Raw genomic sequence first — 27,945 nt, forward strand, 5'->3', positions numbered from 1 at the left:
CCTGGGCCACCACAGTTGAAACTGCCAGTTCCTAAACACTGGGACCGCCAGGGAACTCCCCAGTCCTCCATTTTTAGTGATGTTATTTTCTTCCATTAATTGGGCTTATTCTATGGATCCTAGTCCTTCTTTGATCTGCCCTTTTTATAGTCTGACAGGAGCCTCTATTCAAGAAACAAATGTTTCTTGGAATAATACTGAGCCTGAGAATTGCTTGCCAGTAGCTCCTTTCCTTCAGTGACAAAAATAATTTTGATTGGTTAGTCCATGAGGTCATTCATTCACCTTCATTCATTTTTCAAATCTACATATAATTCATTTCCTATTTTGCTATGTGCTGGGGAATATACAATTATCTATATACTGTCAAGGAATTTATAATCTAGGTGGATGTGAAAATTTTTAAAAAGTATCCATACCTTTTTCTATGTAAAATTAAGTAAATCCTTTCCCCTTCCCCCTCTGATACGTCCCTTAAACAGGAAATTATCAGGATACTTTGTTCCTTATACTATATGTCCTTTTCAACTAATGTAGGTGTACACATCCTTTGATTATCTTTGCCAGAGGATAAAATTGCTATAGGCATGAAACCTAGCTTAAAAAAAATTTCCAGCTCAAAGGCGGCAAGGACTTTCTGTTAAGTTCATCACTGACATCATCTGTAGGTCCTAGGACAGGCCCAGGTCAAGGAAACAGTTGTTAAAGTTTTTCTGAGTGGTGTGTGTACAGGATGGGAACTATCTTCTAGGGCAAGAGCTTGGCTGATAGGTTATTCATGAATTTTGAGCTTTGTTCCTCCAGGTGAGATTTATAAAGTTAAGCATATCCAAACATGCTATGTTACATTATCAGATTAAATGTATTCAGTTTCCTTCTGAAGGACTTTTGGTAGACTGAAATAACAAACTGAATAAATTTAGAACTGAAGAAATCCAAGAGTTAACCATATAATGATCCTGGGTGGGAAAAGAAGACCCATGTCCCCCAAATGAGGGGGGTGAACTGCATTATAACTTTTTTTTTTTTAATTATTTTTTATTTTTTAATGCTATTCTTGTCTGCTTACATTCTTTTTATGTATGTATGTATGTATGTATGGTATGGCTGTGTTGGGTCTTCGTTTCTGTGCGAGGGCTTTCTCTAGTTGTGGCAAGCGGGGGCCACTCTTCATCGCGGTGCGCGGGCCTCTCACTATCGCGGCCTCTCGTTGCCGAGCACAGGCTCCAGACGCGCAGGCTCAGTAATTGTGGCTCACGGGCCGAGTTGCTCCGCGGCATGTGGGATCTTCCCAGACCAGGGCTCGAACCCGCGTCCCCTGCATTGGCAGGCAGATTCTCAACCACTGCGCCACCAGGGAAGCCCTGCATTATAACTTTAATCAATGATGTGCAACCCTCCTTTGATTTAAAGCGTCACTGACGTATCAACTAGGCATTTGATTCAAGGTATACCGTCCTAAAATGTACACTATGTATATAATCTTATATATGATTGTTAGGATTGTGACAGAAATCTCTAAAAGATTCACTTTCACAGGGCTTATTTGCTTCATGCATTTTGATATTTTGCCAAAGACATTCCATAGTTGGTGTGTTCAGTTTTATTTCTACACGATTTCCCCTGCCAACCGATGAGGCAGAATGTACCACTGACAACCCTGCCACAGTTACTGCCTTCAAAGGTCCAACAGTTTCTCTCCTGTGTAAACTCTCTGATACCAACTGAAGTCTTATTTCTGGGGAAGGACTTTTCCATGGTCATTACATTTCTACCAACTATGTCCTCACTGACAGTATGTGACCTATGAAGCCCTGATAGGGTCTATCTTTCCACAAAAGTCTTTCCCAGTCTCTGTGTTTATACTGTTTGTCTCAGTATACACTCGCCAGCCACAGGATGACCTAGAAGGTTTTATTCAAGGGTTTTCTGCCTTCACTGTATCACAGTTTATTTCTGTGTGTTTTCTGTGATGTAAAATATGACGTAATTGATCACTGAAGGTGCTACCACACTCACTGCATTCATTAGGTTTTTCTTCTGTGCAAATGCTATTATCTGCTGACACTGCACCTGTGGCACCTGGCTGTCCCACAAGGGCTACTACATTCCTATCTGCTAGGAACCCATCACTGTGGAATGGAGTCTGAGCTGCCACAGAAGGTGTGTGCACGCTCACCACATTAACAGGGCTTTTCCCCTGTACGATATCACTCGAACGTGATGAGCTGGGACTCTCTGAGAAAGGATTTTCCAACTTGACTGAATCTCCACGTTTCTCTCTTGCATGCAGCATCCCCTTGTGGTACACGAGGCATGACAAGTGGGAGAAGGCTTTCCCACAGTCAGTGCATCCATAGGGTCTCTCTCCTGTATGAGTTCTCCGATGTCTATTAAGGCACGACTTATCCCTGAAGGCTTTCCCACAGTCACTGCATGTGTAGGGTTTCTCTCCTGTGTGAATTCTCTGATGGTTAATGAGGCCAGACTTGTGTGAACACGATTTTCCACATTCAGTACATACAAAGGGAGTCTTTCCAGTGTGAAATCTCTGATGTGAGATGAGGCATGTTTTCTGGCTGAAGCCTTTCCCACATTCAGTGCATACATAGGGTTTCTCTCCAGTGTGAGTTCGTTGATGTATGAGGAGATTGCCCTTCTGGATGAAGCCTTTTCCACATTCATTGCACATATAGGGTTTCTCTCCAGTGTGAGTTCGCTGATGTACAATGAGATTGCCCTTCTGAATGAAGCCTTTTCCACAATCACTGCATATATATGATTTCTCTCCTGTATGAGTTTTCTGGTGTGCATTAAGCTGTGATTTCCAGCGGAAGGCTTTGTCACATTCGGTGCATTCATATGGTTTTTCTCCCGTATGAGTTCTCTGATGTTCGATGAGCCGGGACTTCCTGGAGAATGCTTTGTCACACAGACTGCACCCATGAGGTTTCTCTCCTGTATGAACTCTCTGATGATTAATGAGCCGAGACTTCTTGATGAAGCCTTTTCCACATTCCTCGCATACGTAGGGTTTTTCTCCTGTATGAGTTTTCTGATGAATAAGCAGCCGTGATTTCTTGGGGAAGGCTTTGTCACATTCAGTGCATGTATACCGTTTCTCTCCTATATGGGTTTTCTGGTGTTCAGTGAGCCTGGACTTTCTGGAGAAGGCTTTCCCACATATACTGCATCCATGAGGTTTTTCTCCTGTGTGCACTCTCTGATGATCGATGAGGCGGGACTTCTTGATGAAAGCTTTCCCACATTCAGTGCATAAGTGGGGTTTATTTATCTTTTGAGTTCCTAGATGCTTAATGAACTGTGAATTTGTGTTCATAGAACTTCCACATTCAGTAAATTTCATTTCACTATGAAATTGCTCATGCTTTGCATGGAGGAAGGATTCCCCATCTCCAAGAGGGTTCTTTACTTCATAGCTCCTGTTCTGGTTGACTAAACTTAAATTTGATTTCTGTGTTTTCCCATGAAAGTCCAACATATGATTTTGCCTTAAAGGAAAGTTACTTTTGCTCCGATGAACAATGTTTCCAAGTGCATTATGTTCGTGACATCGTTCCATTCTTTTTGGACATCTTTGATTTTGCAAGTCCTCCTGCAGAAGACAGTCATCTTTCCTCATTTCTAGGAAAGAAGAGAAGAATGAATCTTCCCATAGCTTGGTACAGAGTGAAACTACTTAACAAACGCCTTTGTGTAGGCTGGCTCTTTATGGACAACACTATGACTTCAGTTTAAAGAAACTCCAGGGCTTCCCTGGTGGCGCAGTGGTTAAGAATCCGCCTGCCAATGCAGGGGACACAGGTTCGAGCACTAGTCCGGGAAGATCCCACATGCCGTGGAGCAACTAAGCCCGTGTGCCACAACTACTGATCCTGCACACTAGAGCCCACGAGCCACAACTACTGAGCCTGCACTCTAGAGCCCGTGAGCCACAACTACTGAGCCCATGTGCCACAACTACTGAGCCTGCACTCTAGAGCCCATGCTCTGCAACAAGAGAAGCCACTGCAAGGAGAAGCCCGCACACCCCAACGAAGAGTAGCCCCTGCTCATCACAACTAGAGAAAGCCCGCGTGAAGCAACAAAGACCCAGTGTAGCCAAAAATAAATAAATAAAATAAATTAATTTAAAAAAAATAGAAAAGCATTAAAAAAATATATCTAAAGAAACTCCAAGTAGAAAAGGGAACCCTCCTAACACCGTTGGTGGGAATGTAAATTGGTGCAGCCACCCTGGAAAACAGTATGGAGGTTCCTTAAAATAGAGTTGCCATATGCTCCAGCAATCCCACTCCCAGGCATATATCCAGACAAAACTATAATTCAAAAAGATATATGCGGGGCTTCCCTGGTGGCGCAGTGGTTGAGAATCTGCCTGCCAATGCAGGGGACACTGGTTCGAGCCCTGGTCTGGGAGGATCCCACATGCCGCGGAGCAACAAAGCCCGTGCGCCACAACTGCTGAGCCTGCGCGTCTGGAGCCTGTGCTCTGCAACAAGGGAGGCCACGACAGTGAGAGGCCCGCGCACCGCGATGAAGAGTGGCCCCCGCTTGCCACAACTGGAGGGGGCCCTCGCGCAGAAACGAAGACCCAACATAGCAATCAATCAATCAATCAATCAATCAATCTAAAAAAAAAAAAAAAAAGATATATGCAACCCGTGTTCATAGCAGCACTGTTCAGAATAGCCAAGACATGGAAACAACCTAAATGTCCATTGACAGATGAATGAACAAACAAGATGTGGTACATGTATACAATGGAATACTACTCAGCCATAAAAAGGAATGAAATAATGCTATTTGCAGCAACATGGATGGACCTAGAGATTACCATAATAAGTGAAGTAAGTCAGAAAGAGAAAGACAAATACCATATGATACCACTTATATGTGGAATCTAAAATATGACACAAATGAACTTATCTATGAAACAGAAACAGACTCACAGACATAGAGAATAGACTTGTGGTTGCCAAAAGGGAGGCGGGTGGCAGAGGGATGGATTGGGAGTTTGGGATTAGCAGATGCAAACTATTATATATAGGATGGATAAACAACAAGGTCCTATTGTATGGCACAGGGAAGTATATTCAGTATCCTGTTATAAACCATAATGGAAAGGAAAAGAATATGAAAAAGAATGTGTGTGTGTGTATATATATATATATATATATATATATATATATATATATATATATATATATATATATATGTATGTATATGTATTACTGAATCACTTTGCTGTACAGCAGAAATTAACACAACAGTGTAAATCAACTATACTTCAACTAAAAAAAAAAAAAAAAAGAAACTCCAATATATGTTTGTTATCACTTGGACAAGGGTAAAGTACAATAATGTAAACAAAGAAAATAAAAGGTAAAAACAGGGCATAAACAAGGTTAGAGCATTCAAAATGAGCAAATAGAGATTTGACTGCTTTCTAATTGTAACCTTATAAATTATGTTGATAGTAAAATAAAATCAAGTTATTATGAGCACTAGACCACAGAAGACAGAGGGATATTTTTTTCCAAATGCTGTGGGACACATTCATACACGCATAAATCCTCAAATGCAAGGAATCAAGTATTATTCCTAATTATGTGACCTAGGCCACTGGATAGGTGAGTAGTGGTTTTTAATGAGATCGGGACTATTATTGAGGTTCACAATGTGGGGAAATCAAGTGTGCATTTCAAAGCATATCAACCTCCAGGTGGGTTTTGGATATCCAAAACAGACATGAAGAATTCAATTGGATATGAAGATCCTGAGAAATGTCTTAACCATGTGGGAAAGGAGATAACAATGTGGGAATCATTTGTATATAAATATTATATATATAAGGATAGAGAACAGGATGGAAAAATGTGTAGACTGAAAGTATCAATAGATGAAGGCGTGTGATCAAGTTTACATTTATTATAACATTAAGACTTTGGGTTTTAAAAAGCCCATGGAGGAGCACCAAACATTGACTATACCAATACTAATAAAGGAAATAAGTGATCCTATACTCAGGAAACTACAAGACTTTTAAGAGCTCTATGCCAGAAACCAGGGCCAAAGACCAAGTACATATATATCTTATATTACAATATCATACTAGGGAACTGGCACCTTTTTCATTCACCCTTTGTACTTGTATATATGGAACATTTAAATTGTTCCCATTTCATTGTAGTGATCCCTAAACCCACATCCTGCCACTAATAGCATTTTCTTTCAAAAGTCTGCATACCCATCTTGGTTTCTACCATTTAAGGGGTCCTAAAGGATCACACTTCTGATCCTGGACCAAGACTCTTGATCGTTTTGCCTGCCATTTGTCTTAGAACTACTGGATGTACTTAACTATAGCTCACACTGCTGCCACCCAGTTCAAAAGAAAGACTACGTATCCAAGGATAATAGAGATCAAGTTCACAATGCCACCACTATACCTCAATTACAGGTGACGGCTGAACAAGGCGGGGGATAGGGGTACAGACCCTCCATGTGGTCAAAAATCCAGGTATAACTTTATAGTCGGCCCCCTGTATCCAAGGTTGTGCAGCTGAGGATTCAACCAACCTTGGATGGTGTAATACTGCAGTATGTAGTCACTGAAAAAATCCGCATATAAGTGGACCCATGCAGTTCAAACTCGTGCTGTTCAAGGGTCAACTATACTAACAAAGTCCAGAACAGCCTGGAAATAAAAGTTACATTACCAACTTTTACTCCATTTATCCATGTCCACACTCCACTCATTCCTCTACAAATACCTTCTAAAACTGGCCTTCAAGTGGCTTCAGGCCAATCTTTTGACAGTTTCCTCAAGGCCTTGCACATTTCCAACTTCACACCTTCATTACTTGCCCTTCCTCATCTTTACTCAAATCCCAGATATGACTCCTATATATCACGCTATCATTCTATGTCACTGTAAGCTCTGTTTCCCCTACATTTCTAAAGTAGTCCCCATCTTTACTGTTCATTTGGAAAATTTAGTTCACATAGTCCTGAACTATAGCAAAGATGCTGCATTCAAAAGAGGAAACTTCCACATATTACCTGCAGATTTATCCTCTGTTTGTTACTAAAATCTTACTCCTAGAATGTACTGCTTTATTTCTCACTAATCTCCTCTAGCACATATTAAGGCTGTGGTTCACCAAGTAGGCTCAAGGAGGCCTGCTTACAACATTATGTATAGACTAGTCCAGGCCGTCCACCCCAAATCTACCAAAAATACATACTCTGAAAATAAGAGGTCCTAGTACATGTATTAGGAAACCATGCATTTCACAAATCCTCATCTTCCTGACTGCTAGTGGTCCAAGGCTCTTTTTTTTTTTTTTTTTAATTCTACCTTGCATGTATGTAATCTCTACTCAGGGGAATCTTTCTTCCTTTCTTTTTTTTCAGATCAAGGTATAATTGACATATGACATTATATTAGTTTCAGGTATACAACATAATGATTTGATATTTGTATACATATAGCACTTTTTTTCAATTCTACTATATGTTTTTATTTTTCAATTTTAATTTTTTATTATTTTTGTATTGAAGTATAGTTGATTTCCAACATTGTGCTAGTTTCAGGTGTACAGCAAAGGGATTCAGTTTTATATATATATAAATCCTTAGTATAGGATTTCTAGAAATATATTTATTTATATATTTATATAAATTTACTTCTATAAATATATTTATTTATATAAATTTATTTCTATAAATATATTTATTTACATATTTATATAATTTCTATAAATATATTTATTTACATATTTATATAAGTTCATTTCTATAAATATATTTAGTTATATTTACATAAATTTACTTATATAAATATATTTATCTATATGAATCCTCATTATTTTTATATATATACATATTCTTTTTCAGATTATTTTCCCTTATACCTTATTACAAAACATTGAGTATAGTGCCCACAATTTTTTTTTAAATCCAAGTCTCTTTTTAATCTGTACTCATCCCATAGGAGATCTCAATCTGTCCACATTTCTAACTCTAGTCCTAAACTCTCCCTGAATTCCTCGGGTAGATCCAAATGCAACAGAGCATTTGCATCCAAGGTGATGTGAACAAACACGTCTAAATTACAATGTCCAAAACAAAACTCCTGATTTCTCAACCCACATCTCCTTCTCCATACACCTTCTTCATCTCAGAAATGGTGACTCCACTCTTCCCCAGACTCATGCCAAGAAACTTAGAGTCATCCTTCAGTTGTATTTTTCTTTCAACCCATTATCTACTTCAATAGGAAACGCCTTCTCTCCTTTATAAATATATTTCCAAGCTCACTAACCCTCACCCCCTCTACCCAGGTTGAAGACAAGCATTCTGTCTTATACTACAGCAATGGGCTCCGCTGACTGGATTTCAGGCTTTAACTTCCCTTCTACAAAGTAGCCAAAGTGATCATTTTATTTTATTTTTTAAATTTTTTATTTTATATTGGGGGTATATTTGATTTACAATGTTGTGTTAGTTTCAGGTGTACAGCAAAGTGATTCAGTTATACAGATATATATATATATCTCGCTATTCTCTTTCAGATTCTTTTCCCATATCGAAGTGATCTTTTTTTTTTTTTTTTGGCCGCACCACGCAGCATGTGGGATCTTAGTTCCCCGACCAAGGATCGAACCTGCACCCCCTGCAGTGGAGGTACGGAGTCTTAACCACTGGACCACCAAGGAAGTCTCACCAAGTGATCATTTTAAATATAAATTATATTATGCCCTACTGTTTTCTCATCTGATTATCTTTAAAAAATCAAGTCCTTGGGAGTTCCCTCGTGGCCTGCTGGTTAGGATTCGGGCCTCTCACTGCTGTGGCCCAGGTTCAATCCCTGGTTGGGGAACTGAGATCTTGCAAGCCGCGCGGTGCAGCCAAAAAAATTAATTAATTTATTTTAAAAAAAAATCATGGACTTCCCTGGCAGTCCAGTGCTTTAAGACTTCGCCTTCCAATGCAGGGCGTGTGGGTTCGATCCCTGGTCGGTGAGCTAACATCACATATGCCTCGCGGCCAAAAAACCAAAACATAAAACAGAAGCGATATTGTAACAAATTCAATAAAGACTTTAAAAATGATCCACATCAAAAAAATCTTTAAAAAACAAACAAAAAAATCAAGTCCTTGAAGTGGCCCTGAAAGGTCCTACATGACCTGTCTACTCCAAACTCCACCTACTACCTTACTGCCGTCATCTCCGTATTTTCTCCATCCACTGTCCCTCTCGCTCACTCCACTGTGCTCATACAGGCTTCCTCCAGATTCCTAAAACATGCTCCTGCCTCAGGCTTCTGACCTTGCTATTTTGTCTTCATGGAATGCAATTCACCCAAGGGACCTACCCACATCCCTCATACAGCTGCTTAAAGGCATCTTACCAGAGACATTCCCTTTCCTGACGGATGTAAGATGAGGGGGCCTAAGCTAAATTCCTAGCTGCCAAGAGCACAACTTAGCCCCTTCACATATGGCTGCATTTGCTGGAAGGGCTGGAAATGAAGTTAATGATCAGTCATGCCCAGCGCGATAAGGCCTCCTTTAAAAATTACGGGGTTCAGAGAGCCTACAGGTGGCTAACACAAGGAGGTGTTGGGAGAGCATCACACCCAGAGAGGCCATGGAAGCTCCACGCCCCTTCCCCGTACCCCGTGCATCTCTTCCACCTGGCTGTTCCTGACTTAAATCCTTTCCTAACAAACTGGTGATCTAGTAAGTAAAATGTTCCTCTGAGTTCTGTGTGCCACTCTAGCAAATGAATTGAACCTGAGGACGAGGGAGTCTTGGGAAGCTCCGGTCTACAGCCAGTTGGTCAGAAGCACAGGTAACAACCTGGACTTGTGTTTGGCATCTGAAGTGGAGGTCGGGGCAGTCTTGTGTGATGGAACCCCTAACCTGTGGGATCTCATGCTTTCTCCAGGCTGACAGTGTCAGAATTGAGTTAAACTGTAGGACACTTAGCTGGTGTCACAGAGAATTGCTGGTGTCAGAAGTGCCGTGAGTGTGGCAGTGGTGTGAAAACAAAGAATAAACACAAGAGAAGGACTGAGGCTTTTCCAGCACAGCCAGGATATACGAAGAAAGAAACAGAAGGTACTAGAGACTGAACGTTTATGTTCCCCCCACAATTTATACGTTGAAATCCTAACCTCCAATCAAAGATGGCGTGAACGTTAGGAATGCAAATCAATTATTATCCAAAGGGGCAAGAAGGTGCAGTTGCCAGAAGCCAGCGCTGAAATCAAAACATCTCTCTTTAGAGAGAGGTGTGAAAGGTTGAATTTCATAGCAAGACAAGTAGAAGGAACAGGTAGTGATACAGTGCTGGGGGAAGAAGGATGGGAAGATTTGAGAATTCTAAGAAGAAACTTAGAGGAAAAAAAAAAAAATCAAGACCCAGGTGAAATAAATAGGGATCAAATCCAAGAAGAGATACATTCCTCGACACCGCTAAAAGAAAAAGAGCTCTTCTGTGGAGGCTATGTTTCCATGTCCTCAGACAAACACAGCTGTGACATCTCTGAATGATTAGAATATGACTCCCTTGGCCGACCAGTGCCGGTTCTCTTACTCACCTGGACAGATTTGACTGTGGATTTCATCTTCTGCTGGCCACGGTTCTCCTCGTTCCAATCTGGAGAGAGCATCCGGCTTGCTGGCTTGATACCCTGTTCATGGGAAACGACAGAGAGACAGACTCGTGAATTGGGCTGTGGTCTGCCAACATGGAAGAATGTTACATTTTACGAACTATGCAATTTGCGGCTCAGCAAAGGAAAGGCTCGTCTCTCAGGAGAGGGCACGTTATACTCTAGTCTGGGACCAGAGAAGGAACTGAGACTCATCTACCACTTCAGGGCACCATGGACACTGCAAAGCTTTCAGAAGCTGAAGAAGGAGAGGCCACTGACTGGGGACTCTCTGAGGGACCAAGGGGAGCCGTCCTCACCCACAGACAGCAGGTTGCTATAGTTCTCCAGCATCACGTCCCGGTACAGGTCCTTCTGAGCCGGGGCCAGGAGCTGCCACTCCTCCCACGTGAAGTCCACGGCCACATCCTCCAGTGTCAGCGATCCCTGTAACGACACGGTCCTGTTTAATATGAGTGTTTCTCTTGTTACTGAAATGGAAGGCATGTGAAGGAAGTTGTTCTGCTCTTTTTCACCATTTAGGCTACATCTATATACGGAGGTGCTTTGAGTTTTATTTATTTTTATTTTTTAATTTTTAAAAAAATTTGGCTGCACTGCGAGGCTTGGGGGATCTTAGTTCCCTGATCAGGGATTGAACCCAGGCCCCTGGCAGTGAAAGTGCCAAGTCCTAACCACTGGACAGCCAGGGAATGCCCCTGATTTTTTAAAACTACGTTGTCATAGAAGCAAAATCTATCCATGTTCTAACTTAAGTATCGCAAAATATTCTGTAATTGTACAGTCAACCATCATTCAACAAATCAGAAGTTTCTGTAATAAGTAGTCATTAATCCTCTTGCTAAACTAGAAACATATACAATATATATTTAAAACATGTTATATATATATATATATATATATATATATATATATATATATATATATATATATATTTTGTACCAAGTACATATTTGCCAGGTATTAAGTACATTCTAGTGACATCAGGACAAACAAAACATATTCCTACATTCACCAGGAATCTTCATAACCATTATCAGAATCAACCATGAAGAAACTCCAGACACTATAATTAAAAGATACAACGTATTAAGTATGTTTTATATGTTAGGAAGAATAAAAACACCTTTCTAAAACATATTAAAAGAATGAGAGGGGCTTCCTTGGTGGCGCAGTGGTTGAGAATCTGCCTGTTAATGCAGGGGACACGGGTTTGAGCCCTGGTCTGGGAAGATCCCACATGCCGCGGAGCAACTAGGCCCGTGAGCCACAACTACTGAGCCTGCGCGTCTGGAGCCTGTGCTCCGCAACAAGAGAGGCCACGATAGTGAGAGGCCCGCGCACCGCGATGAAGAGTGGCCCCCGCTTGCCGCAGCTAGAGGAAGCCCTCGCACAGAAACGAAGACCCAACACAGCCAAATAAATAAATAAATAATAATTAAAGGTGCTAATAATTAAAAAAAAAAAGAATGAGAGACTAGTAAAGAACATTATGCAAAGTAAGAAAATAAATAGCATCCTTCAAAAAACACACAAGTACATATATACATAGGTACATTATTTATATTCACATTTCCAGTCAGGTTCACAGCATATCAGATACATTGAAGAGATAATAAACAGGAAGGTAGATCTGAAGAAATTACTCAAAATGCAGCACAAGGACAAAATGATGGAATATATAAAAGAGAGAATAATAAATATAGAGGATAAAGTGAGGTCTCACATTCCCCAACTCAGTTTATGAAAGACTAAATACAGTAATGGAAAGGCACTATCCAAAGACCTAAGAGCTGTTAGATCCACCCGCAAACATCCATACAGACACAGATGTACACACAGCTCAGTGACTGGAAGTACACACTCCTGCACATTTGTTAAGCCACACCAGGGGATTAGGAAAGAAGCGTATGAAGAGGACTCTTACTTTTTCACTAGATGTACTTTGTCATCACTGGAGTTTTACAAATGTATTCGCGCATATTTGTATTATGAAATTTTTTAAAGGTAATGAAAGATGAGGCAGTAGGACTTGGCTTTGAACACAGGGAGGGGAAGTGGACTACCTTCAATAGCTGGAAGCTCTTTCTTTTTTTTAATTTAAGTATCATTGATTTACAATGTCTCAGATGTACAGCAAAGTGATTCAGTTATACATATACATATTGAATATGTTTATTCTTTTTCAGATTCTTTTCCATTATAGGTTATTATAAGATATTGAATATAGTTCCCTGTGCTACAGAGTGGGTCCTTATTGTTCATCTATTTTATATATGGTAGTGTGTATCTGTTAATCCCAAATTCCTAATTTATCTCCCCTTGCCCCTTTCCCCTTTGGTAACCATAAGTTTGTTTCCTATGTTTAATAGCAGAAGTTCTAAAGCAAACCCTCTGAGATCGCAACAACTTTACCAGACACAGGTACTTTCAACTCCCTCCTGCCAAATCTATACTCAAACACCTGTTCGGTCACCTGTTCATACAGGACCTTGGAAAGTCATGCAACCCTTCCATTTTCTTATGTCATCTAGGTTTTATACCCAAGCTAACCCTGACCGCTACAAGGTTGGGTCCATGGGTCACCTTGCTATGGTCCCATGAAGCACTGTGCCCGCTGAGTTTTCTTGGTCTATTTCCAAAGGGGTCTCTGAGGAACCAGCTTTTGCATTTATGAGAAGGTTGTAGTTAAGGACACTGTCTGCCATATCACCTCTAGGACAAACCATTTAAAAAGTCCTGAGACCTGAGTGCCATGAAATATGCAGTGACATCCTCTGAGGAACTGGTCAGCTTTCTCCTCAGAGTCAATGCCTATCCCATCATCATCAGGAGTCTTTGGCTGTGATGACTGTCAGAGATATTAGACATAAGTTGACAGTGCATGTAACCCACTGGATACTCCAATCACAGACGATATTCCAATATTAGTCATTTAGTGTAGATCCCACGAACAACATATTCCTGATGCTATTTTGCCTTGATGTTGAATTTAAATCTAAATTTATTTCTGCACAAATTCTAGTTTTCCAATTTGTTATTTCTATTGAATTCAGTTGCGTTTTAAAGTCCCCCCAGAAATCAATCACAGAATGAAGGAAAGAATAAGACAAACCAAAAATCACCTGGTCCTTGATCATTTTCATCTGTTATTGGGAAACGGCCAAAGACTAGGATGTCTCCTGAGCCTCTTCTTGAACTGGCCTAAATTTCTGGTTAGAAATCTTAGTCTCCAGGCAGTGATGTCCCCACAAATAATGATATCCAGGTCGTGAAACCTTCTCACGTCACGTGATGTATCTTGCTCCAGGAGCCACGACCTGTGAGCTGAAAAATAAATTCACTTTGAGTGTAAATTTCCTCTGGGCCCAGATGTTGTCACTGCCACTGTCACCCACCTGATTTCAAAGCCATCTGTTCCTTTATTTGGGGTCCCAGAGGCTATTACACCCTGGAGCAATAAAATAGAAGACTGTGAATGTGTGGGTGCTATTTCTTCCTTCTGTGAAGTGGAAGTGGGGTGACTGTGAAAGGGGAGATGGGAAAGGAGAACCAGCACAACACGATGCCCCCACGGCAGGGGAATTATCACAGACCAGTTTTTGGAAAGAGAACATATAAAAGGTGAGGACCTGGACAGCTATTCCTTGGAAACCATGTGTGCTCATGGACCTGTTCAAAGTCATTGAACCATCTTCACTAATCGTCATTATGTGAAAGAAACAAACAAAGGAAAACCAAGAGAAAAAATTAAAGCATATAGAACAAGATTACTATTTGTGGATATATACACATTTAGTAAAAGTATAAAAACATGCATTATATAAAACGAGTTCAAGGAATGTGATTACAATAAAAACCACTGAACTGTATGCTTTAAGTGGATGAATTATACGGTGTATGAATGAAAAAAAAGCTGTCATTAGAAAAAAAGCTATGAGTAGAACTCTAATTATATGCTTACTAAAATATTTAGGGGAAAGTGTATAAATATCTGCAACTTACAATAAAACATACCCTCAAAAATGTAAAAAGGTGGATTGATGATGATTAGAGGAGTGATATACGGATACATATACGATAAAGGAAACTTAATAAAATCATGACGATAAAATCCACGTGGCAGGCATGCAGGAATTCAAATGTATAGTTCTTTAAACCTTGCTATATGTTTGAAATTTTTCATAATAAAATCATGGGAGATGGGAAAGCTTGTAATAATGAGATCAGTAGGGTGAGCAGAAACAAATCTTTTCAATGTAATTACTCTTCTGTGTAATAGTAAATTAAAAGTGAATAAAAAGATCGAAAGTAGAAAGACACCATTCACAATGGCAAAAAAATTAAAAATCATGGTGGAGATGAGGGGCAGGGAACTACACCCTTATGTAAATGCAGAATAATAACCTGTTCTCAGAAAGTGATAACTGAATATTTAAGCATTTAAATTCTATCTAAATGAATGCACATATTGAGTGATTCCAGTCATTAATGGCACAGGTTTGTCTCTTGGTATCTGTTAGAAATTTTTAAAAAACAATTCTTACAGAAAAAAATTTTATGATATATTTATTAGTAATGTTTATGATAGGAAATTAAATGATGAGGCAAATTATACTAAAATTTCGGCAGTTTATTGGAATTGTGAAAATCAAGCATAGAAAAATGAAGACTAAAAGGAACTATATGGAAAATTTAACAAACGTTATCGTTGGAGAACAGAATTGGGGTAATAGAGATGTTATTTTACTTGTGCTAGAACAACTCTGAAAGGAAATATTTACAAGTGTGTGCATACACACACACAGTAAACTTGCAGGAAGGGCAAAATCCTCATCTTTAGTAGAAACCTTACCACTTTAGGTGTGCTTAATCCTCGATCTCCAACAACGCTTTCATTTCTACGGGGTCGAGAGAACATGTGGAAAGCCAAAGGCGATTGGCAAAGGAGGCCTTGGACTTGAGGAACTGAAGGAGAAAGTCACGTTTGAAAACATCCACCCACGGACCAGCTTCAGCTCTCACAAACCTCTCAATGACTGACACACCTGGACCACCCACCGCAACCACTGGTCACATACACTCGGAATAATCCCGAAACCTGGACTAGATACCCAGGCTCGCTGACCATGAGACCCCCGCTCCTGTCATTGAGCCCGCTACTGAATCCCGAATCCAAACCAGACACCGATTTTATTGACAAAAATCATTCCCTACCGCAGTCCTCAATCACAGAGCACTGCAGACAGACACAAAACTCTGATTACGGACTTTCAGTCCTAGATTTCGACTGGCCTTTAATCACTAACACCAGAATCCTTCAGGACTGACTCCGTCACCCCAATCGTAAATACCCCAGTCACCGACTCCCACTTGCTTCCTCTCCCTCTACGGACCCCACGGCTCCACCCCACCCGGACGCCCACAGACACCTCGTTTCCCTCATCCTATTCCACGCAGAGATCCACACACGGTCTCGATTTTCTCCTGATCCCACCGCGACCTCCTAGAATCCGCACTTCCGTGAATTCTTTTACTGCTGCGCCTTCGCCCAGCCTCCGCGCTGGGCTACGGCGGCCGACGAGGGCCCTGCAGCGTTTGTACGGAGCAGGCAAGGAGATAATGTCTGCGCCCATCTCGCCACGGATCCCGGGGCCGCCACCTTTCAGGACTCGCCGTACAGAAAGCGAAGTGGCAGTTTTGGCCCAAGTAGCCAGGGAAGGCACGGAACGGATAAAAGCCATTCAAACTACCCCCACTTAAACCCTGCGCCGCAAACTGCACGGATTTTCAGAAACTCGAGCTCACACAAGGGAAACGGAGTAGGATACGTCCGCCTCAGCGGGCTGGGGGGAAAAGTAATCCACTTTGCACGAAGACTGGGAAACGACACAGTGGGCACAGCCATCTTAGAAGTTAGGGGTCCGTACAAAAACCAACAAACAGCCAAAGGAAAAGGAGAAAACATATAAGAGGAAAGGCAAATACCCCGAGAACGCTTCTGGCTCAGTGTAGACGGTGAGAGGATGACTTTGAGGACAGAAAAGAGTCTGGAGAAGCACTCGCGGTAATGGGGATAGCATAACGCCGTCAAAGAAAGTTAAAAAAAAACGGCAACTGTCAGAAACCTGGCATACATTTGGGGGTGGAACATGGTTACCGCCCAGTAAAGGGGAGGAGAGTAGTCATGAGCCAATGGGAAGAGGGAATCCGGGGGTGGGAGTGAGTTTTTCACACGTGACACCCCGCTTCCCTTCTGCCAGCGGTGGAGCCAATAACAAGTGCGGAGCTTTCTGAGAACCAAAAGGCCAGAAATTCTGTAAGGAGTAAATGAGACAACCCTAGGGAGAATAGAAAGTTGTACAAGAAAGGAAAAGTACTCATAGTATACTAGTGGCTGAACTATATGTAGTATTTACATAGTCCTCATAATGTAAACACTAAATCTGATCCAACCATAATTAAGATATAACTCTGTTGGAAGAATGGGAAAAAGGAAATGCTTGTGTTTGTAGGGAGAGGTGTTTTGAAGCTTCCTTCAGGATACCACAGACAGTACCCCCAAATGAAAACTCCATTATCATCATGTGAAAATTAATAAACAGAAATGTCATTTAAAATGGAGTTGGTAGGCTGGACTACACCAAACGTTTGTTGTGAGAAGTACCCTTGGGGAGAATAAACAGTTTTCCTTTAGTTGGTATTCCTTTTGTGCAGCTACTTTGGAAAACAGTCTTACAGTTCCCCAAACAGTAAACATATTTACTATATGATCCAGCAATTTCACTCCAGGTTTATATCCAAGAGAAATAAAAGCATATATCCACACAAAAACTTGTACACAAATGTTAACAGCAGCATTATTTATAATAGCCAAAAGTGGAAACAAATATCCATCAACTGATGAAGGGAAAAATAAAATGTGCTACATCCATACAACAGAATATTATTCAGATATAAAAAGGAATGAAGTACAGAAACATGCTACAACATGGATGAACCTTGAAAGCATTATGCTAAGTGAAAGAAGCCAGTTACAAAGACTACATATTATATGACTGAACTTATGTCCCGAATAGGTAAATCTATAGAGACAGAAAGTAAATTAGTGGTTGCTTAGACATGGGGAGAATGGAAGTTGAATTGATAGTTATAAATATCCACAATATGATTAAGAAAAAGATAACCAACCTGAAACAGAAAAAATAATACCAGTAAATAATCAATTTATAAAATAAGAAATAAAAATAAAATAATATTTTTAGTCGCCCTTAGGTTGGGCAAAGATTAAAAGTTTGATGAGGTGGTTAGAAAATAGGCACTCTGATAGAATTAGCCCTTTTCCCCCCATATATAAAATGAGGATAATATTTATGTCCACCATCAATGGCTTTCAGAATATTAAGCAAGATAGTGCAATTATTATGCTTGAACATGTCCCCTATTCAAAAAAAAAATGTGTATACACTTAATAAAAACTAGCTATTACTTTTCAGTTGGAGTTCTTGGACGAAGCTGGATAGCAGCCAGTAAAGTGTATTCACTAACAAAACATGTTTGGACAACAATCTGGAATAATCTATCCAATTAAAAATTTTTCTTCTCTTTGACTCAACAATTCCAATTCTAATAATTTATGCATGAGAAAAATTATATGAAAACATATGAATTGACAGAAAGCCTGCACAGAAATTTCTACCAATAATTTCTGGTCTTCCACCAGAAATTTCACCAATTTCCACCTCAGTCAGAAACATCACCCCTCCCTCACTATTAGCTCCACCCTGCCTGCAGCCCTCTCACCTTTCACCCTGGAGGTGTCACCAAACTTCCACCACCAATTTTGGCTGAAGAAGATCTTTTCCTTCAACTAAATTTGTTTACTCTGTGCCCACAGTGAGGCATGCTACCTTCCTCTACCACCTTGGCTTCTCCAGACCCTTAACCTTTCTTCAGAAGCATTCCCGGAAGTCTCTCCACCTGCTCCCAACTCCCTAAAAGAAGACTCCTTTTCCCCTACGGATTTGAGCAACTTTTTCAGCATGGCTGTGCCCGCTCTGATATTATGTAGCTTCGTAAGGTACCAGTTGCAAAGCGGAGGCAGACATCTTTGGGCTTGGGGCGCCTTACTGGGAAGAGACCTGAATCCGGTGGAGATGGGCTAGAGCATGCGTATTGCCCTTTGCGACGCTAGCGACTGACATAACACAGGCAAGTTTTGTGGGGCAGGAAAAGTGGTTGTACGGCTGGTTTTCCAAGATGGCGGGTCCCACATAAATCAGCTAACAGGGCGCCGCCATACTCTGTCATAGTGTCTTTGTCTAAAAGACGCGAAAGCTAAACGGAATCTTGGTCGGTGGAAGGACGCCCCGGGGTGATGGTTGGCAGCCTGCAGATTCGGGTGCTACAGAGGATAAACTTGACCTGCGAGGTGGAACAGCCGGGTTTGTGAATCTGAAGAAAGTAATGGACTGTGCCTGTTTGTACCCACCCAGCTGGCGCGCGAAGGATCTATTAAGGGGTCTCAGTTTCGCGTCCTGGGAGCAGAATCAAGTTGAGCTTTGCGGAGGTAGGGGAGGGATACGGGGAGTCTGTGGGAGGAGCAGGACCTTGTAGGGCAGGGGATGCATTCCGTTATTGAGGGAGCAGGATGGTGGGAAATGGGGCAGCCCTGGGGATGGTCAGGGTATTGGAGTACCGTGCAGAAAGATTGGGATGGCTTGGGGTTAGCATTTATAGGAGAGGTCAGTGACTGAGCGGTCTTGGAGGCAAATCAGTGGCATGATTTAGGGTGTGGGCTAGTGATTCGGATGCACTTAGGGGACAGGTCTGTGATTGGGGCATCTTTCGGGGGAAGGTTGATTGGGGGTGAATGACAGGTCAGTGATTCGGTGTTCCTTGAAGGACGTCAGGAATTGGGGTGTCTTTGAGGGTGTGTCAGAGCCTGAAAAGGTCTTCTGGGGGAAGATCAGTTCTTAGGACAGGCTTAGAGGGACGTCAGCGATTGGAGCATCCCAGGAGAGTCAGTGACTGGGGAATCCTTGGTACATAAGTCAGTGATTGGGACGTCTTTGGGAAGGTTCACTAATGGGAGTGTCCATGAGGGGAGGTCAGTGATTGAGACATACTTGGTTGGCAGTTCAGCGTGTTTGATGTCCTTGGCTTAGTGAGTGTTTGCGATGTACTTAGGGGAGGGGGTCGGTGATTGGGGTATCCTTCCCCAAATCACCCCAAGGCCAGTGAATGGGGTGGCTTTGTGGGGAGGTTAGTGCTTGGGGCAGCTTTGTTTCTTGTCTTTGAGGGTCTCCAGTGGTCACTGAGAGTCATGGGGATCTGGGTGTTTGGGTCTGGATAGGCTAATGATAACCTGTTAGAAGTCATGAACTATGAAGTAGCCATGTGGCCCGTATTTTGGGTATGATGTAGTTAGGCATTGTTACCTGAGAGATTTATGGGAGTTGGAGCTTGAGCAGTCTCTGCATTTTAGAGGGCTTTGTGGGTTTTAAAGCCCATTGACTTCTCATAGACTACATTAGTGCCTTCTTCAAAACCTGCTTTCCAACATCCCCTGTCCTCTAAATCAGAGGTCTCCAACCCCCGGGGCTGCACAGCAGGAGATGAGCGGTGGGCAAGCGAGCGAAGCTTCATCAGCTGTTCCCCATCGCTCGCATTACCGCCTGAACCACACCCCCCTTCCGTGGAAAAATTGTCTTCCAGGAAACCGGTCCCCCGTGCCAAAAAGGTTGGGGACCGCTGCTCTAAATCACCTCCTCTCACTGTCTCCACGGTGCTTTGTAATGACCAAGATCTAAATAAAATCTAAGGTAAAATGCTTTTACGAAAGATGTGGTATCTGGCCCTCTAGTTTTCAAATTTACCGCATATTTCTCTGGGATCCTCCCTTTTTGGACCTTCTGATGCATGAGAGGACATTCCCACATCCAAAATCTTGATAGCCAGAAATACACGTTGTTAAAATTTTGATATGTTTCCTTTTCCAAACTTTTCTGTGACTCATTTTATTACAAAGATGTGATAACACTGCATAAATGGCTTATAACTTGCCTTTTTAAAGAAACTTAACCTACAAGAAAGAAAGTTAACCTTATACGATAAAATTGTTCCAGATTACTGACTTTTGGTACAAAGTCTTATTGATAGCTGCACAGTATTATATAATGTGTATCTCGTTGCAATGTTGACTGAAGTTATATTAAATCTTTGCAATAATTTGGATAGACATGACTTTAAAATATTCATATAGGTCTGGACATTGCTCGTTAAGTTTATTCCTAGATCTTATCTATGTTTGCTGCCGTTGCAGATAGCTTCTCTTTCCCTTGAACTTTTTTTAAAAAAATATTTATTTATTTATTTATTTGGCTGTGCCAGGTCTTAGCTGCAGCGTGCGGGATCTTCATTGTGGCATGCGGGATCTTTTTAAGTTGCGGCATGCAGGCTCTTAGTTGCAGCATGCAGGATCTAGTTCCCTGACCAGGGATCGAACCCGGCCCCCCTGCATTGGGAGCACGGAGTCTTAACCACTGGACCACCAGGGAATTCGCTTCCTTGAACTTTTAATTATTTTTATTTTATAGGTATAAAAGTAGATGATTAAAAAAACATTTTCTTTTTCATTTCCTTACTGAACTCTTATTATTACTAATGTGTTTAAATTGATTCTTGTAGGTTTTCCAGGTAAGCAGTCGGCTGCAGTTAATTTTAACTCAGAGAAAAGAATAGGGACTTTGGATTTCGGCAGACCTAAGTTTTTCTCCATATTCTGCCACTTACTATGTGAACTTGGGCATTTCTCAACCTGTGATTCTTTTCCCATTTGTTAAAAAAAAAAAAATCAGTACTAACTACTCATATAGTTAGAGTACCTAGCACATAGTAAGTACCCAAGACACGTTTTAGCAAGCAGTATTCCAGTATATATATACCATTTCTCTGGATTTTAGGCTTTAAAATTTTTCTTTTTAAAAAAAATTTCTTTATATAATGGTCCTTCTCTAAATGTAGATCTAGTTTTGAATAGTTTTAGCACAATTACATAATTTAATGAAGATAGCTTTGTTGTTGGTGTTTCTTTATTATAAAATAGTTAATGTTTGTTGTAAAATAAACCATCAAATAATATGTTACTTTTTTTCTTTATCACGTTAACCTACCACCTGAAGAAAACATAATTAAATTTTAGATTTTTATATATGTGTGTATATCTAAAATACATACACACATACAAATAAGGACTCACTCAACTCAGAAGAATATTATGCTCCCAGTTATAGTTTATTACAGCACTGAATTTCTGTAATCCCCCAGGTCTTGGCTTCCTGGGATGAAATAGTTCCAGTGAAGGAAGGAACTGAAGGTACCAAGATCAGCATTACATCCTTCACCAGAGACTCTGTACTGGAGCTTCAGGGAAGAGGCCAGAATCAACAATAGAGCAGATATTAGAGTTGCTGGCTGTTCCTAAGGGCTCCAGAAAATGTCCAAGTCCCAAGTGAGTTGGTTTTTTTTTGTATATTTATTTTCCATTTGGCTTTCCAGTGGATTTTAGGAGGTTAAATACATATATTTAAAATATATGTTTATTCAATATTTACGAAGACTACACTATACCAGATCAGCATGAAAAGATAAATGTCAGAATTCAGGAAAAAGTACTGAGACAAAAGATCAACTTCACAGTAAGGACACAATGAGAATATGTAAGTCATATGTTTATACAAATTGTTTAAAGTTAGAACATAGATTATAGCCTGTGAGGCTCTAAATATTTAATAAAATTGAGCACAAACTTGTCTCTAGTATCCCCTGTTCCAGTTATCTATTGCTGCCTAAAAAGCCACCCCAAAGTCTAGTGGTAAACATTTATTTTGATCATCCTCATGGATTCAGTGGGTCAGAAAGTGAGACAGCACCCTATGGTGATGGCTTTATGTTTCTGGGTTACAAAGACCATCCTCAGGTTCAGTGATTTACTAGAAGAACTCAACGGTACTCAGCAATGCAGTTATACTCACAGTTATGGATTATTACAACAAAAGGATACAGATTAAAATCAGCAATGGAGGAAGGTGCACAAGGCCAGGTCCAGGAGACACCAGGCAGAAGCTTCCAGTTGTTCCCTCTCAGGTGGAGTCATGTGGACATTGTTTTATTTTCCCAGCAATGATTTGTAACAACACATATTGGGTATTGCTAATTAGTGTCTAGGCTTTTTATATGAGGTTGGTTACATAGGCAAGGCTGACCACATGAATGGCTGACCTTAGTGTCCAGCCCTTTCAGAAGTCAAGTTGCTACAGTGTGGCCCAAGGCCTCCACTATAAATCACATTGATAGCAATAGACTATTTGGTGTGGCCCAATGCTCCCATGTAAACAAAAAGATATTTCAAGGGCTTAGAGGTTACTTCCCATAAACTGGCAAGAGCCAGGCCTTTCTTTGGCATGTGCAGGACATGGACAATCCAGACTTTCTGTGCTAATCCTTTACTGTACAGCTTGTCTTACACACCATGATGTCTGGAACTTCAGCTGGGAAGACTCAAAAAGTTGGATACTGGAATCATCTGGAGGCTTCTTCATTCCCATGTCTGTTTTCCAGGATCACATGACTCAAAAGCTAGGCTTAGCTGAGGCTTTTGACCAGAGCACTTATGCTTGGCCTCTCCATGTGGTTTGGACTTCTCACAGTATGATGCTGTATCCTGCAAGAAACAGACTGAAGCTACACTGCCTTTTCTGCCTTACCTTTGGAAGTTAGCATTGTCATTCTGTTACAGTCTATTGGTTAAGAGCAAGTCACTAAGACCAGCTAGATTCAAGGGGAAGGGAATAGGCTCCACCTCTTGATGGGGAGTGGCAGAAGGTTTGCAGAAGGTTTTTTGGAATGGGAAATAAACTATTGTGGCCTTCTTTGGGAAATATAATTTACCACATGGCCATAATGAAAAAATTGTTGGTGATTTGTTTTGCTTTAAGGAGAAATCTCTTCTAGGAAAGTGAAATAGTTCATGTCCCTTAAGTAGGAAGAAATTTCTTTGATGGGTCATTATTTTGATCATATAGTGCTCAGTGCCTTCAGTGCAAGCCACTGATAAAGTGGTAAGTTTCGTTTGGTTATTTCTCAGCAGTCCTCAGATAAGCCAGTGGTGTCCTGACAAAGCCAAAATCAGAGTGATCAGAGTGCTTCAGGGTTTCAAAACAGTGTAGCCTAAATCCATGGCCTCCTGGTGGCCCGGGGTGAAACCTAGATTATCAAGAAGAATGGATGGCTTCTGTGACTATCAAATGGTCTTCCACTAACGGTCCTCAAAATTCAGTTTTTGGGGCTTCCCTGGTGGCGCAGTGGTTGAGAATCTGCCTGCCAATGCAGGGGACACGGGTTCGAGCCCTGGTCTGGGAAGATCCCACATGCCGCAGAGCAGCTGGGCCCGTGAGCCACAATTGCTGAGCCTGCGCGTCTGGAGCATGTGCTCCGCAACAAGAGAGGCCGTGACGGTGAGAGGCCCGTGCACCGCAATGAAGAGTGGCCCCCACTTGCCACAACTAGAGAAAGCCCTCGCACAGAAACGAAGACCCAACACAGCCAAAAATAAATAAATAAATAAATTTTAAAAAAAAAATCTTAAAAAAAAAAAAAAATTCAGTTTTTTATTTAAATCAGTGGTTCCCATCTGGGGATGATTTTGTCCCCCCAGGGCACATTTGAGAATGTCTGGAGACATTTTTGATTGTCACGACTGGGTTGGGATATTAATGGGATCTAGTAGATAGAGGCCAGGGACACTGCTAAACATCCTACAATGCACAAAGCCTCCACAAAAAGAAAAAAAAAAAAAAAAAGTCTCCATAGCAGAGAATTATCCAACCCCTAATGTCAATAGTGCCAAGGTTAAGAAATCCCAGTCTATATTAATTAACAAACAGTTCCAAGTTACCTTTACTAGCAAAGTCTTAGAATATTCCCATCGTGATCTCTTCACACCCAAAAATGTAGTGTAAACCCTCAGTTCATAGTTAATACTTAACCTCTTTCTTTTAAAAATATCCAATATTAGTGAAGCTTAAAATATTCTCAGTGTCAAAGTTTCAAATAGTCTAGAAGTTTATAGAGCTAAACCCTTATGTCCTCCATCAGTCCTTTTTCTCTACCATCAAGATAAATAATCCAAAAACGTTTATGTGTATTATTCTGACTTCCCATGTCACTATTTACATATGTAAATGTGAATTCATATGAATTTGAGTTGAGGTCCCTGGCTCACCCTCAAGCTCAATGATTCTCTAGAAGAACTTACTGGACTCAAGAAAGCAGTTATACTCACAGTTATGGATTATTAAAGTGAAAAGATGCAGATTAAAATCAGCAAAGGCAAAAGATACACAGAGGCAGGAGCTTCCAGGTTTGGAATTTTTAAAAAACGATACAAATGAACTTACTTACAAAACAGAAAGACTCACAGACATAGAAAACAGATTTAGAGTTACCAAAGGGGAAAAAGGGGGGGTGGGGCAGGGATAAATTAGGAGTTTGGGATTAAAATATACATACTACTATATAGAAAATAGATAATCAACAAGGACCTACTGTATACCACAGAGAACTATATTCAATATCTTATAATAACCTATAATGGAAAAGAATCTAAAAAAGAATATATATATGTATATATGTACACACATACATATATATTTTTAACTGAATTACTTTGCTGTACACCTGAAACTGACACAACACTGTAAATCAACTATATATCAAAACAAAAAAAACAAAGAACACTGATATAGTGTAGCCCAAGACCTCAGGAATATAAAAACATTCATCAGGCTGGATATTTCAGGGGTGCAAAGTTATCTCCCAGGAGCAAATCAAGGACAGGCCTTTCTTTGGAATGTACAGGGCTTGGGCAACCCAGGTCTGCTTTACTACACAGTACCTAAATATACATATTGTCATAATTAAGGTTACAGTTTATATACTTTCTTTTAACATATATACATTTAACCACTTATTTGGAAGTCTCTCCATTATCAGCATATAACTAACAAATAATAATAAGTGAAAAATGTTTTGAGTGCACCACCTGCTCTAAATTCAGTCATTTAATTTCACAACTTAGGAGGAAACGTATTTTCAGTGTTTTGAATGCTCATGGTTTCATTGTGCTATCATTCGTGTTACTTCTTTCTGGAATGCCATGCCACCTCTTCCCTCTGCAATTCGCTGTAAAACATAGACTTGATCTCATAAGAATTAGTTCCAGATTCACCTCTGTGAAGTTTACCCTTTACAATTTTTCTCCTCCCCATTGATGCCCACATGGTATATATTTATATATACTTACTTGACATGTATAAATCTGTTGTTCTCTTGTGCACTTACATCTCTCTCTTTGCAAGCTAGTGTGTTCCTTCAGGGTAGAAGTGAGTCTTATTTACAAAGGAATGCTTGATATACTGTCTGACATATAGGTGCATACACACAGGTTGTGTGGTTTCTAGATTAAAGGACTTAAGCATGTTCTCTATTCTACTCCTTTTTTGTGAATGGATGAACATGTGAGTCAGTGAATGATTGGATGGAAGCACAAAGATAGGATATTTTAAGTAAAAAATTGGTTTTCCTACAAAGTATAATGCAAAACTAGTTACATAGAAAGCAGTCAAATAGCTTACCATGGGAAAAGTAATAAATTCCTATTTATCTTCCTAGTATAAACCAATGATGATCCCTTTAGGATGAATAGGAATGTTCTATTACAGGGTTCACTGTCATTCAAGGATGTGGCTGTGGTTTTCACCTGGGAGGAGTGGCAGCTACTGGACCGTGTTCAGAAGAACCTGTATCAAGATGTGATGTTGGAAAATTATATCAACTTAGTATCAGTGGGTAAGGAGAGCGTTCCCTGGGTAATGTAGGCAACGGATTGCCTTTTCTTTCTCAGGGATGAAAGGGGTGGAGGCTTACAACTGCCTTACTTTTTTAGATTTGAGTTTCATACATCATAGATTTCAGTACCTTGTGGCCTCTAACAGTATTTTTCTCTCACTTCCAAAGCAAAAGTCCTTTACTTGGCCAAGATGCAATTTGTTCAGCCCCTTAAATGTAACCTTTCCCAGTTTACAGAGGGCTTGTATTTGGGTCCATGGGTCCTCTGTAATTCCCCTTGAGTAGGGTATCAAGTTACCAAAGCAGATGCATTCTACCGGTTGGAACAAGAAACACCATGGATAATAGAGGAAGAAAGCCAGAGTCAGATTCATCCAGGTGAGTGAAAAAACAGCCCTGTGGGATAAAAGGAAGTTAAAATCCTAGTTGGCCAGAAAGAGAGAGGTACCTCTGAAATGTCTGAAGAAATATTGAAATTTTTAAGCTCTGAATGTGACTCAGAACAGCTGACATGAGCTCCCATATACATTAACATTGACTCCACTTTTTTTTTTTTTTTTGGCTGCACTGCGCAGCTTACGGGATCTTAGTTCCCTGACCAGGGATCGAACCCGGGCCCTCGGCAGTGAAAGCGCCATGACTCCACTTTCTAATCTCTCCGTATTAGGTCTCTTTTGCCTGGTTTTAAAAAGAACATTTCCTTGTTTTAGATATTCTGATCAGATCCCTCTCTAGTCCATCTTGGAACTTGCTCTCCTAAATAATCTTTCTCCCTGTTATCCTCAGTTTACCTGCCTTCTCCTTGTCTCTACCTCCCTAATCCATGGTTATAGCTCTCTTTTCTTATATACTCAAGCATTCATAAATTCTCCCTTCTTCCCATGCTGTGTATCTCTCATGCCTCTTGTAGTTTATTCCTTCTTCTTTTTTTTTTTTTTTTCATTTTCTTTATCTCCTTTCACTTATAAATGTCCAGATTTTCGGTATATACCCACAGTCTCCTTTCCTCTTCTCTCTTTGGCCTTTGCTGAGATTCTACTCCTTCTATTACATGGTCATTATGGATTCATTGGTCCGTTTCTAGAAGACACCTGGCAAGTTGATAATCATAGAGACTGGCACAAAGGAAACCATGGCAACCTGGAAACTATGGAGAGTTACCACAAAGATAATGCATTTGGAAAAATATCTTCTCTGAGCTTAAACCTTGATATCTCCTTAGCACAAAGATCTCATACACCTGACATACTTGGGAAACATTTGAAACCTAATCTAGAGTGTATTACTCAGAATAAAAGCTATGTAAGAAATGAAGTTGAATTTAATC

General features: G+C 40.5%; 1 protein-coding gene and 1 long non-coding RNA gene across 3 annotated transcripts; one reads left to right on the top strand and one right to left on the bottom strand.

Annotated features, from left to right (window-relative positions):
• Window positions 1-2,126: 2,126 nt before the first annotated feature.
• ZNF613 (zinc finger protein 613) lies at window positions 2,127-16,255 on the bottom strand. Its single transcript, XM_059905927.1, is given in 7 exon segments — window positions 2,127-2,266; window positions 2,269-3,645; window positions 10,635-10,727; window positions 11,009-11,135; window positions 13,835-14,036; window positions 15,565-15,677; window positions 16,142-16,255. Coding segments are annotated over 5 exon segments (1,674 nt in total). The 5' UTR covers window positions 13,856-14,036; window positions 15,565-15,677; window positions 16,142-16,255; the 3' UTR covers window positions 2,127-2,210.
• Window positions 16,256-18,990: 2,735 nt separating this feature from the next.
• On the top strand, window positions 18,991-27,879 carry LOC132354253 (uncharacterized). 2 transcript variants are annotated; one of them, XR_009499215.1, is made up of 5 exons: window positions 18,991-19,278; window positions 22,038-22,221; window positions 26,492-26,618; window positions 26,904-26,996; window positions 27,703-27,879. It is a non-coding gene; the product is annotated as an uncharacterized LOC132354253 (long non-coding RNA). The 2 variants fall into 2 exon arrangements; XR_009499214.1 differs by having other exon boundaries at window positions 26,492-26,996.
• Window positions 27,880-27,945: the final 66 nt, after the last annotated feature.

The sequence above is a fragment of the Balaenoptera ricei genome, chromosome 19, assembly GCF_028023285.1.
Source record: "Balaenoptera ricei isolate mBalRic1 chromosome 19, mBalRic1.hap2, whole genome shotgun sequence".
Classification (NCBI taxonomy): domain Eukaryota; kingdom Metazoa; phylum Chordata; class Mammalia; order Artiodactyla; family Balaenopteridae; genus Balaenoptera; species Balaenoptera ricei.